A 13,264-nucleotide genomic window follows, 5' to 3' on the forward strand; every position below is an offset into this window, starting at 1 on the left:
TCCCACACGTCTGTGTAAACATAGCGTCACAGCTCGGGCATGTAGGTCGAACATTGGAGGTAACAGTGCAAAAAGAAGAGACTGACAAGGAAGGGTGACGCACACACAACGTCGATTTACAGCGGTTTATTCAAAGGAAGGGAAGGATAAATGTTTACACTGACATGTGCAACACTGACATGTGCAACAAATATAGAAAATGACATTTTTTTTACTGAATGACGTATATAGTACAACCACCACTGCACACAATGGTGTGTCAATCATGGCCTGTTCAGATATAAAATTTTCCAAGATGAAAGTGCTATTGAAGGATCACTTTCCCGCTAAAGAAGACACTGCCCTATAGGCTTTACGTGCAAATGTTTTACCATAGAAAAATCACCCCACAAACATATTTTACCACACAAAACACTATAAAGATTTACCAATTATTTACCACACAGATTTTTTTACCCTACAAACATGTACTGAATGTATAACATTTAGAAAAAATATGAAAACTTGCCACTTTTCATGGTTGTTGTGCAAGTTAGTGCCATACGCATAAATTTTCATCCTTCCCTTCCTTTAAATAAATCATTGTACTATCAGCAACAAATGAAACCCGAAGAGTCGTAAGCCTTCCCAATATTATACAGTGAAATCTCGGTGGAACGAACCCCGCATTAACAAACTTTTCAGATTAAAGAACATTTAAAAATCCTGCGCCGACTGCTAATAGTCTCAATGTAAAATTATTTCACTACTACTTCAGAACAACGAACTTTTCAGAATAACGAGCGTTAATTTAGTTTCGTTTGATATTAACAACGCCTCAGTACTACAAACTCATGTTCCGAAATCCGTCGCAACCACCAAAGCGATACGCAAGCAGACAAAGCCAACAGAGGCCTTGCTTCTCAGTGCTTCTGGGAAGACGTGCGATGGTGCAGAGTGGGAAAAATACAAAAGGGCAACTTTATTTTCTTTCTTTTTGTTGAAACGCCAACGCTGCAGGTTTACAAGCGCAGAGGCGAGGGGCGAGGGCAGCACGGGAGGGCAAGGCCAGCGAGGCAGAGTGGGAGTTGTGACGAAGGAAGCATGGGCGCGGAAAACCTGAGACAGCGAGGGGGCAGAAAACGAAACGCGAGGAATTTTCTTTTTTAGCACTTTTTTTTCTTCGGAAGAGGCGATGACAGCCGCGACGCTTCGGGTTTTTCCTACTTTGTCACTTCTACATGTGCTCTAGGAGGCTTTGTTTATTAGTCGTATTCATCTCTTTTCGGTGATTACTTATCATGTCCGCAAAGCAAGTTGCGTACGCACTGGGGTGCTACTACAAACGAGTTCATCTCTGCTTGCGACAAAGAAGCGGAAGCAGTATTCGCTAAGCGAAAAAGTGAATATTCTTCGGCAACTCGAAGGCAAAAAGCAGGCTGTTGTGACCAAAGAACTGAATCGCACCACAGGAATATGGATGAGTTAGAGGCCTTTCCGCTGCGAAGTTCGTGCTGCAGCAATAAAAAAAAAATCACAGACTCCTTTAGAGTAAACGTGCATTTTTTGGTGTTCACTTGTGCATTTGTTTTTTATCGTGAAAAACGAGTTCAAGGACACACCATTATAAAGACAAGTCGTTTTGGTCGATTGAATATAAGTATTTATGGTTAATTTTCGGGCTTTCACTATAACGACATTTAAAAATAACGAACAAGTTGCCACGGCCCCCTGAAGTTTGTTATACCGAGATTTTACTGCAGTGCACGCTATCCAGTTAACACAATTGACAGGTGCACGCATCCTGTTTGGCAGCTCTGTAGCTCTGCAGATATATAAGCGTGCCTGTCCATGGTGATAAGTGGACAGCCCGCGTGCATATACCATCACGAAGACTTGCCACTGTTCGGGTTACATTTGACACGGATAGTACATTAAGAGCTGTGTGTGCATCGCCAATCCTCGTCCATGTCTTGTTTTACACTGCGTTACCTCCAATGTCTGGGTAAACCTTTCACACCTCACAGTGTACGTCTTTCTTGCGCAACAAGTGCCAAACGACGAGAACAGATTCCTCCGACTTACACAAACAGGTGATCAACGGCACTAGGGCTAGGCTACTGCTGCGCCACCTTGTGACAAGAGTGGGGCAATTCAGTGCATCTGTACGTCGATTCATCAGATCATCATTTGCGATCAGTTGTAGCATGATCAGCTGTGTGAACACTGTTACAGCCCACTTGGTAATCGAAGTAACACTTGTTGCTGGTCTAGTTTATTCATTATGTCCGGAAAAACCTGAAACTACTATAACTTAGCATTAGAAAAGACAAATACAAGGGGGCAAGTGAGGGAGAGCGCAGAGCTCAAGGTCTATTTCAGAAACTGCATCTGTCACAGACAGATTTATAGCAACCAAAATGTTTCTATCAACTAACAAAAGTTTTTGAAACACAAAGAAACACTTTTTCCTAGTGAGGGCCACACTATTATACACTGAATCGGTTTACAGTAAAACAATCGTCAATTTTAGCAGTACATATAGCAAACGATGACCATGCACATTTGAACTACGATGCTGCTTGGAAGTGATGGAATGCGGCACAGTGCAAGTTGATGCACAGAAATTACTAGAATTACCACACTGCAAGCGATGTCACAACACAGTGGTAAGGTTACCATAGGCTGGCACCAGCGTGCGTGGCTCACCATGATGGGCTGGTTCGGCTGAGGAGGTGGGAAGCGCTCTTCAAATTCATCGTCGGTTTCGCACGGTGGTGGCGGCCTCGGTGGGGCCCTGTCTCCCGAGCCTGGCAGCGGGGGTCGCGGCGGGGCCTCCTCTAGAATGCCCCAAAAGGCCAAAGGCCATAAGTGCTGACACTCGCTCAAACGGTCCTTAATTAATACCCTTACAGGTATTTTGTTTCGTAGAAGTAGAACATCTCAAAATATCGATGGCATCTTTTTCTATGCAGTATGACAATAATTGCTTGACTTTTCTCATTGTTTAGTACAAAGCTTCTAAAGCGCTACTGAGTTCCAAAAACTGAGTCAGAAGTTTCACTCATATTAAGTCTTCCCCTTTTTTCTGTCCCTAAAGTTTATCGTATACGGTGTACGCGTTACCTAGTTAACCTGCACACCAACTCATTCAACATGACACACTCTAACCTCTATATAACGGACACTGATATAACAAAAGATCTGTTATAACAATGTAAATGTAAAATAGTCTTCCAATGAATACGGTGGTAACACTATATATTTATAATAAGTTTTCCGATATAACAAACTCTTATTGTGTAAGATGCAACTTTATTATAAGAAGGTTTGAGTGTGCTTTGCTATCACAAGTGTCCTCTTGTGGTGCACGTCATTCGTTCAATCCCGAAGCACCTCAGTGTCCACGCTAGTAATACAGCTGTATTTATCTGCCACCCTGCTTTCTCTAAAGCTGAAGACAGTTAACAATGGCATTAGTAATGTTACTACTCATCCAAAACCTGCTGGAGACAGCCAGAGTGGAGTGTCCTTAAGGACAAAGTAGAGCTGCAATTTCTAGGACCTCGAAATTTGCAACATGCAATTAAATAAGCATATATTGAACAAACAACCATTTCAGTGTACTTTGCTACATGTGCCCTTCTTGAAGTTATAGGTTGCTCTGCTTCAATAAACATTTTTTTCGGATGGACTTTGTAGATAATCTTTGCTGATGATGATTTGATTAATAAGTGGGGTTAACCATCCCAAAACCACCATACGATTATGAGAGACGCCGTAGTGGAAGGCTCTGAAAATTTCGACCGCCTGGGGTTCTTTAACGTACACCCAAATCTGAGCGCACGGGCCTAATTAATCTTTGTTGATTAAGTACCAAGTTGATTCTCTTACTTGATTAACTACAAAGTTGTTGCTGATTAACTAAGGTTTTTCCACCCCACACTTATTTTGCTCCCACCGAAAAGAACACGAGAATTAGGGCAGAGATTTTCTTGCTGCACACCCAAGCAGGTATGCAGAACAAATACATCACTATATGCAATTGTGAGTTGTGACATCACTACAAAGTTTAAAATATCAGGTAACGTAGCAGATGCAGTTGTGGGCAGCGTGTACGCTTTAACCATGGGACGATAATTACGCTTAAATGAGATTCAGTTAAAACACAGAATGAAATGGTAAGCTGACATTAACCTGACTATGCAAACGTAAGAAGGGGAGTAAAAGGCGAAGCCTCAGCATGGCACCCATGTGCTTGTTAGGATAATGAGCTATTTCTATCACTCCTTTTTAGCAGAGCTTGATCAAATCAAGTGTTAATACTGGAGAACTTCTTTGTTAGAGCCAGTAAAACTGCAGGTAGGGGCAATAACCTAGTGATGAACCAATGGTAGGATTGAGCCAACACATTGCTATAGGCGCTGATGCATGGATTCCCTCGCTATACGCATCGCGGAAAGGCAAGCTGTCGTGACGCATGCCAATCCAAAACACTGAATGAGAATTTCGCACCAAACAAAGCAGGAAATGTGCTAATCAAAGCTACACTCTTCATCCTATCATTTGTTAAAGACGGCACCAAGGTATGGTAAAGAGTCGGTATTTCCACCGTCAACTGTTTATGCCCCTGCAGTTGCTCCTCCTCAATACCTAAATGACATCAGTGCACTTAAAAAATACAATCAAGCGGCTCTACAAAGAATGTTTTGACGGTACCAACCACTTAGTAGTTATAACGTCCTAGTATGCTCTAGCCCTACAGGGAGTCATAGTCAATTTATGAAACTCCCGCGGGACGCCTTCCGCTACTCAACTATGCATGTAGGTGGAGTCACAGCTATAAAATGGGTTCCTTTGCTCTGAAAAAATAACCATTTTGTTGAAGTTACAACAGTAAGAGCCATTAAATAGGCTAACTTTTAAACCTTTTTCTTCATGAAATAATGGAAGAAAAGTTCACACAACACAAAGAAAAAAACAAGACATAAAAAATGCAAATGAAGCAATCAACGACATCCATGCATATCCCCACCTAAACAAGACCAAAGAAAGACAGCACTCTGTGACATTCCAGCATTCATATTCTAAACATTCCAACATTCACATTCTCAAGCACATTCACACGCACAATGTGCAAAGCGCTGCGACTCAAGCTATGAATATAGTCACTACATCACGAATGAAGCCGAGCTCAAAGCCAACCCAAGCTTTTTTTTTTTACGCGTCAAAAACACTGAAGGAATGGCCACGCAGGCAACCTTACATTTCCTCAGCTCGGACGCACAAAAAACAGCGGTCATCGATTCCTCTCATGCTTCGATGCACATGCACACTCAGGCTTGCAAATGCCTTCAAAAAAGTTTTGATGAATATAGGGAATAGCGTCAGTGTCAGAACTGAAGGTAACAACAGCGAGGCATTTTCCATGGCGAAATGGCACCGCAAAAACACGCCGTAATGCGCAGGAAGGTTAAAAACCGAAATTCAGAATCAAACGCAAGCAAAATTTAGGTCATAGAGCGTACAACCCAATTCAATCCAAAGTCAGAACTAAAAAACCAGGGCATTCAAGAGGTCGGGGCCTTTATTTAGTTCTCTGGCAAGACCAAAAAATAAGTGGCACGCGCGAGAGAAACTCATTCTCAAGGCCGTTGAGAAAAAAAAAAATTTGGGGCAGTCATTCAGCAATCGGTTAGGCCAATTCCCGTGCGGAATTGGGAGAGTAAAACCATTCCAGCCGATCCCACCTGGGTAGCTGTGTTCCTGCAACTGCCTGGGAATTGTCGTCTTCTGAATGGGTGGTTCCACCACCACCTCTGTTTGAACGAGGAATAGATTAAGCCAATTGGGGGTCAAAGGAATCCGACTTGAGCATATGTGCACGTCAGCGCGTAAGCGCTACTCGTACCACTGCGATGAAACAAACCATGCCGAAGACAGGACTACACAAAATAAATACACCCAACAAAGTTTTGTGTAACCACACTTTCAGCATTGTTTGTTTCCCAGTGATGTACCGACTATACCACATTATGCACATTATTACATATACACATGCTGAGAATTCCTTAGGTGCATTATTCAGACATGGTCAATTAGACCTCAACTACCATTTCTGAAAAAAGAAAAAAAATGACCCAAAGGAATTTTGTTTGTGAACAAAACTAAAGCATTTCGCACATACACAAAAAAAAACTTGGCACCAGTTCATTCTACCATCTTCAGCTGGCACTAAACTTGCAAAAAGCTTTGGAAGTGGTTACTATGAACTACTGATAGCAAACAGTTATTGGTTTCTTGGTGGTATAAGCTACGCATTACAAAAATTTCACCGTAAAAATGCTAAGAAAAGCAGCAAGAAGAGATGCTGGAAGCATCCACTTGTTTTCAATCTCGTTTTTCATCTGTACATTCTTACAACGTAATTAACGCAGAATTAACTAGGGCAACTTTCAGTTCTAAAACCTAAGCAGTGCTACTGTTTAGGCTTTGCTGCTACTGGCTACTACTGGTACTACTGGCTAAAGGCTACTGCTGGAGTGCAGTACGCCTCCAGCAAGGCCATTAGTAAGATATCGTTAACCATGGTTATGCCACATGTATCACCTTTTGAAGTCTGACAGCTAACACGTAGAGCAGTTACTTCTGCAGGGAGACTCACTGTATTCAAAATGCTCTTAATGGGCACATTTCAAAGCCTTTAGTAAAACTGCAGTCCGGTTCAATTAGTGTCAATTTTTCCCAAAAGCACACAGTGATGGTATGCAAGACTGTCCAATGTTCCAAGTACATCGATTGATATGTGGGGTTTAACGTCCCAAAACTATCGTCCCAAAACTATTATTATTAACGTCCCAAAACTATTATGAGAGACACCGTAGTGGAGAGCTCCAGAAATTTCGACCACCTGGGGTTCTTTAACGTGCACCCAAATCTGAGCACACGGGCCTACAACATTTCCGCCTCCATCGGAAGTGCAGCCGCCGAAGCCGGGATTCGATCCCGCAACCTGCGGGTCAGCAGCCGAGTACCTTAGCCACTAGACCACCGCGGCGGGGCTGTTCCAAGTACATCTGACCTTCTATCCTAAAGGGACGGTACTCAGTGTTCAAAGGGAAATACACAATGGTATTATTGCATTGAGAAAAATATGACACAGAGGGGTTCGCTGTTACCGCTGAAGCTGTCAGGCCTCTGTATGGCTTTACAGTGACGTAAACTCCTATGCAACATAGCTACAATGTAGGTGCACACAACATCACGTTTACAGAAACAGAAGAACACTGACAAGGGAACAATAACAAAATGCAAGAGGGGCATAGCACCAGAAAAGTTTGAGCTTCGTGCCCAAGCCCCACGGTTAGCAGAAACTCGCAGGTGCCGAACTTTTTAAAAGCAAGGGACGCCGCCGCGCACAAGCGCAAGGTTACGCGAAATCAATCGAAACCAGGTGTTACAGTTGTCGCCATGCCACTTACAGCTGGGATGGATCGCACGCCAACTGTTAGGGCACAAGCAGTTCACTCGAGGTGTATCACAATATTTGAGGCAGACAGCGAAACTTGGAAAACCAGTCTTGGTATTAAGAGCAGGAAATGGGTTCGAAAACCAGCATTGGAGAAAATTGTGTGTGTACTTTTAAGTCTCTGCCGTACCAACGACCGGAGATCACGTGAACGAGGCACCACTCTGGTCAATGCGAAAAGCGACTCCTTTCAAAAAGCGAGTCAAGTGGTAACAAGACGTAAGGTAACAACAACGAAAGGCAGTACCCCTTGTGTGGGGAAGCAGGACAAGTGTTGTCCCTCAGTTCAGCTGCAAGTGCAAATAACCTGCGCAAGCGGGGAACATCCAAAACTGCTGCGACGCGAAACATTGATTCATGCAAGGCCACGGGCGAACGCATTTAGGCATTGGGAGTGTTAAGCGAGGAGACGTCAAACGGGTGGGCTGGAGGCAGAGTGATCCCTGCCACGCCATCTTTTTTTTTCTCCTCTTTTTTTTCTTTCGTGCCACAAGTGCAATCAAGCATGGAATCAAGCCCAGGCCATTTTGCTGATGCCTGTACCTCTCTTCGGAGGCGGACGCTTCTCGGCCGGCGGCACTTCGATCTTGACGTCAAACATTTCATTAAAGTCTGGAACCTTGATGTCGTGAGATCGCATGGTTGGCTTGGCTGATGGAGGACCACCAAGATACGAAAGGCAAGAAGATAAGACAAGAGAAGAGGTTTACGAAAGACGGTCCGAGCAGTGTGGTACATTAAAAAGGAAAGATAACGTTGCTCCCTCTAAGCAAAACTTCTTTTTTATCTATTGTCAATATCGAAAGAGCGAGAGATCCCATTCCTGAAATAAATCAGATATGAAGAATCTCTTTACAAAAATAACATCGCCACTTTAGCAGCATTATCCTGTTGTCACGGCAACTTAAGACCGTGCGGCAGGTCTGCAAAAGCTTCAGTGGAAACACAGCAGTGGCACACGGAAAATACACTTTTAAAGATTAAAGGACTAAATGAAAGTGCAAGTGAGAACATAACCGGTAATGTGCCGAAACCGCACCATCACATTAAGACAAAGCAGACTTACGAATGTGCCGAAACAACACATCTACTTAAACCTAGTATTGCAATGATGTAACCTTTTACAAGCATATGGCATTTAGTATTTCACACTTTAAAACAAGCACACAGCAGCTGCATGCTTTATCACTTTTTTATTTCAAAACTCAAGGGACATCGCAGCATTTGAGCGCTGTTGACAATGCTGTCAACAAACCTGCCATTCCTACGTCTCCTGACATGTCAAATCGCATTAAACAGCACAATGTGGGAGGTCAATCTGGCTTTACCGTTAGCCTGCAATCCCATGAGGTGTGGAAGAAGCTCCTCCTCAGGCGTCACTGTCACAGCCTGCCGCACCTGGCCCACTGCGTTGATGAGCTGCAGAAAACGTTCGGTTCACTGAATCAACACTGTGACACGAGCCAAACAAGTTCATGTTGAAGCTGTGAGGGTGCTGACACCCCCTGTAAAGTTGTTTGCGCCGCGTTGCGCACGTGTCTCAAGCAGCAGCCATGTTTCGGAGTCGCAACTATTGAGCGGTAGGTGGTGTTGTGCTCGCGAGCATTGATCACCACTATTATCCTCATTGTTAGATCGGTAGCGCCAGCGGTGAGCCCTGGTGGCAGACATTGGTGGCGGCACGAGAGAGTTGAGCGAGTCTCTTTGGCGGGTGGCAGTTTGCGCAAATGGTTGTCTCTAGCGTGGGTCCCCGGTACGTGCCGGGGGCCCTCGTGGTAAGTGAAGCGTTGGTGACGCCGCCTTGAGTGTGTTATTTTGTTTGTTATGTTGTTGAGTGTTACGTAATTTTGCGCAAGGCTGTTTTAGAGTGTTGATCCCAATTGATGATATGATAGTTTGATATCATCGTTATAAAGGTAGTTAAATAAATGTGTGTTGTTTTGCTTCGTTCCGACTGTGTCAACTGTGTCCGTTCACTTCGAGAGCGCGGAGCTCTCAACAGTCAAGACCCCACAAAGTGTAGCGCGAGGAAAACGGCACACCGTAAAGAACACACAACAGAGGCGCTAACTGCGAATTGAAGCTTGAATGAAACCCACATCTTGTAGTCAGCGAAGACTAGGCTGATATGAAGTGACGTGAACATCAGTCAAAACTTGCAGAAGCAAAAAAAGAACATACACAATAGTTTTTGACGGGTGTTCCCGTGACCAGTACAGTCTTTGCTGACTATACGTGGTGGGTTTCTTTCTATTAAGCTTAAGTTTCTAGTTGGCACCTGTATTGTGTGTTCTTTGATGCATCCTGTTTTTCTTGCGCTACACTTCGACCTGAACATATACCAACTCGCCAAGCACTTTAGTACACCAAACCTGCACCTGTTCCAAAATTACTTAAACAAGACCTCGATTAATGCGCAGGCATCCACATTGTGAATACACTCTAACCTCAATACACTTGCCCGGATATAACGAAATAACGGTTATAAAAAAGTAAATTAAAAATAGTTTTGCAATTGATGTAATGTTGCAAATAAACCTTTATAGCAAATTTTTGGCTATAACGAACCTATTTTATGTAAGAAGTAACTTTTTTGTAATGAGGTCTGAGTGTACATATTAATGAGTAGTTAGACTTTACTGACCGCTTTGTTGGACTCCCTCCAACGGGACTGAGCTACTGGATCCGAGATTCGTGTGGCCACCTGCTTGGCATTCTGGATCATGGGCGTCACAGCTGAAAGGTCACCACGAAAACATGAAAACCGAGCCACACCAACTGGTAACACACACAATAAAAATTAAAAAAACACCAAGCCATTGTCAGGAGTTCTTTTTCAGAAATCCATTGTAATCTTTAGCTTAACTACTGTAAACGTGAAAAGATACAACAACCAAAAAATAACACACTTTAATAGACTTTTCAGCCCCCCATACGGAAACCTTGTGTGTAAAACCCGAAGACCTTGTTGCACAGTCCTTCGTTTTTTTTTTATAGCGCGCGCTTGTTCACTGTTTTGAACACCTTGTTCACAATCTCTTATGGGGTGGGGTCGAAATGTCAAGTAAGCTGTGCTCTTTTCTTTTTTTTTAGTCTGTGCATCTTTTTTGTTTTCACTATGCCTTTTTCCAGCCAGACTGGTTGCCGTAAAACTTTGGATTTTACTAGCTTAAGGGGGGAGGTGGCTTTGAAAAAAAACTTTTTTATTTGTTGACCTACATCAATGAAATTTGGCATGCATACTCATAAGTGTCTAAAATAGGGAAATATGCAGTTTCATCATGATAGCTTCAGTAGTTCTCAAGTTACATAATGCTACACGATCCAATTACATGGTCTGCTCGTAGAAAGCCTAGCGCTGCAACAAAACGTGCCAGGAAGCTGCGAATGATGTTGATCTTTACTCAAAAGAAAGCTACAGGGTATGACACTCTCGGAAATTTTTAGTAAGTTCTTGTTTTTTTTTAAAGATCATCATGGCTGCTGACACACATTGTCAGAAACAATGGCACGGACAAATCATCGTCTAGAAAAATAACAGGGCCACAAAACAGAAATTGAAGATTGCTGTACCCACAAGCAGTGTTCAGGGATTCAGGGAAAAAAGACAGAACCAAAATCGGTCCAGTCATTCTCGTGCTACTCTTTCCACGAGCAATGCACAATGTCGAAAACACACTTGTGAGAAAAAGCCTGTCGAAGTTTTCGACAGGCTTTTTTTCAATGAACTTTTTTGTTTCTCGTTGGATATTGATGAAAATCGGCACAGACACTAAGAATAACCTCACAGTGCTTCCATAAAAATTTTGAAGCGATACCACGAATACTTTACGAGAAACAAATTATTTCTACATTGAACCATGTGGAAGGCTGAGCATAATGTCAAAAAAAAAAAAAAACATTATTGAGAAAGCTGCGTTAAAAGTTTCAACTTTTCTTGACGTCTCTAAGACACCTAAAAATTGTGATCTCAGGTTTGTCTTGTGATATTTGACTTCTTTTCATGAGTTACAAAGAACAAGTATGAATTTCAAACCAAGTTCTTTGTATGAAGGAGTGGTGTGATAGGTATGACAGAAAAGATTGTAATTGAATAAAACCATATACTGAAATTATTTAAACATACTTTTTTTGTGCTGAAGTTGTAATTAGCGTAATTAAGTACTTGATTACAAATATTCACTGAACTTTTTTTTATTTGGAGAGAAGTTTGTTGCATCAGAAAAATGGATCACACCATGACGGCCTATGCCTTCTTTCTACATAACAAAGCTATGAGCAAAAGACTGGTGGCACGGGAGTTTCTAGCAGTATAATTAATGACACGAAACGGGCATATAAAAATTCGTGCCCCTGATTCACACATGCTCTTTCGCCGCTCTAGCCGTGAAACGCGTCATCATACAGCCGGTCGCGGAAACTCTAATCTACAGCAATTCATTAACCTCGGAACATTCATAGACGTTCGTGGCGATATCAAGCACGGCTCCAAGCACGTCTGAATCGCATCACAAAAGCTTACTGACGGCACTCCATATGACCGTGGGGTGCGAGGCCGAGTGGACAGTGCAGCCGGCGCGTAATGCACTTGCCGGCGGCGTTCGATGACGATGCGCGAAATGTGCAACTACGAAGACAAAAAATCGGCACGCACTGCACTTGGCATCGCATTTTCGAACGACGACGCGCGAAACTGCTAGCCGCTGTTCCGAGCGATCCTTGGCAGTGAAGGGGGGGGGGGGGGTGACGAGCTTGACTGTGTTGTCCGCTGTCGATGCGTAAAATGCCCGTACAATATTCAGAGGAGCTAGCGAGTGATGCGGTACATTTCTTGCGAAAAAGCACGTCACCAAGAGTGCGCTTGCGCGTCGTTCCTGCCCGCAGTCTCGCTGTCGGCGGAGTTAGGCCTAAAGCCGACTCCGATGACGCGCCGCACTCGTAGACCGCCGCGCGCCCGCTCGTAGTAATCTGATCGTGCATCCGGTGCGGCCACTCGTAGTAATCAGATCGTGCCGCCGCTTACAGCTTCGTTGCTTGCGAAGAAGCACGTCGCCACGAATGCGCTAGCGCGTCGTTCCTGCCCGCAGTCGGCGGAGTTAGGGCTAAAGACGATTTCAATGACGCGCGGCGCTCGTAGACCGCGCTGACGCTCGTAGCAACCTGCTCGCGCATCCGCTTACTGCTCATAACTAAAGCGTAGTTATATCTTAAGTGATTATCAAGCCGTGAACACGTCACGAAGTGGCGATTTTCGAGAGCCATGTCCTCGCGACGCACAAGCAGCAGACGACGATCTCCCGGAGCGAGCATCGGGCCAATGGCGAGGCGAGCTGAGGCAACATGGCGGCCACGGCCAGTCAAGGGCCTCAAAACGACTTTCAAACATTTGCTTTTTGCTCGCTTGTTGTTAAAGTGAGGAGCCAGCTGAGGCGGGAAAGTTAAACACGGAGAAATGCTCTTTCCGATGGGCCCAAGAAGCCGGCTCCCGGCCCAAGCATAGCGAAGCTATTATTTTTTGAAAATCTCCGTTTTCTCGCCATTTCCAGAAAAATTTTTGCTACCTAGGTGGGTGAAACGAATTTTCCGAGGCACTTCTGCGCGGTTTTCAGTGTAGATATTTTGGAACCATATAGAAAAAGGGTTCCAGAAACTGAAAACTTGAGTTTCAAAAAATCGATTTTTTTGCCATTTTTCGCGATCCCAAAGCCGCGTCCCCCCTTAACTACTGCTACATGCATCACTAATAATATAATTGTT

At 43.8% G+C, this 13,264-nt stretch overlaps 1 protein-coding gene across 8 annotated transcripts in view; it reads right to left on the minus strand.

Moving 5' to 3' along the window:
• Vinc (vinculin) overlaps positions 1-13,264 on the minus strand; it is a 65,258-nt gene that overhangs the window by 15,129 nt on the left and 36,865 nt on the right. For 5 of the 8 annotated variants that reach the window (XM_037431775.2, XM_037431772.2, XM_075875739.1 and 2 more), the window contains exons 16-20: positions 10,152-10,243; positions 8,836-8,926; positions 8,051-8,158; positions 5,730-5,798; positions 2,689-2,819 (exon numbers count right to left, since the gene is read on the minus strand). In XM_037431775.2, coding sequence (XP_037287672.1) covers positions 2,689-2,819; positions 5,730-5,798; positions 8,051-8,158; positions 8,836-8,926; positions 10,152-10,243 — 491 coding nt within the window. The remainder of the gene's footprint in view (positions 1-2,688; positions 2,820-5,729; positions 5,799-8,050; positions 8,159-8,835; positions 8,927-10,151; positions 10,244-13,264) is intronic. The other 3 variants (XM_037431778.2, XM_037431777.2, XM_037431779.2) reach the window with 3 other exon arrangements.

This window comes from Rhipicephalus microplus, chromosome 10, assembly GCF_043290135.1.
Source record: "Rhipicephalus microplus isolate Deutch F79 chromosome 10, USDA_Rmic, whole genome shotgun sequence".
In the NCBI taxonomy this organism is placed as follows: domain Eukaryota; kingdom Metazoa; phylum Arthropoda; class Arachnida; order Ixodida; family Ixodidae; genus Rhipicephalus; species Rhipicephalus microplus.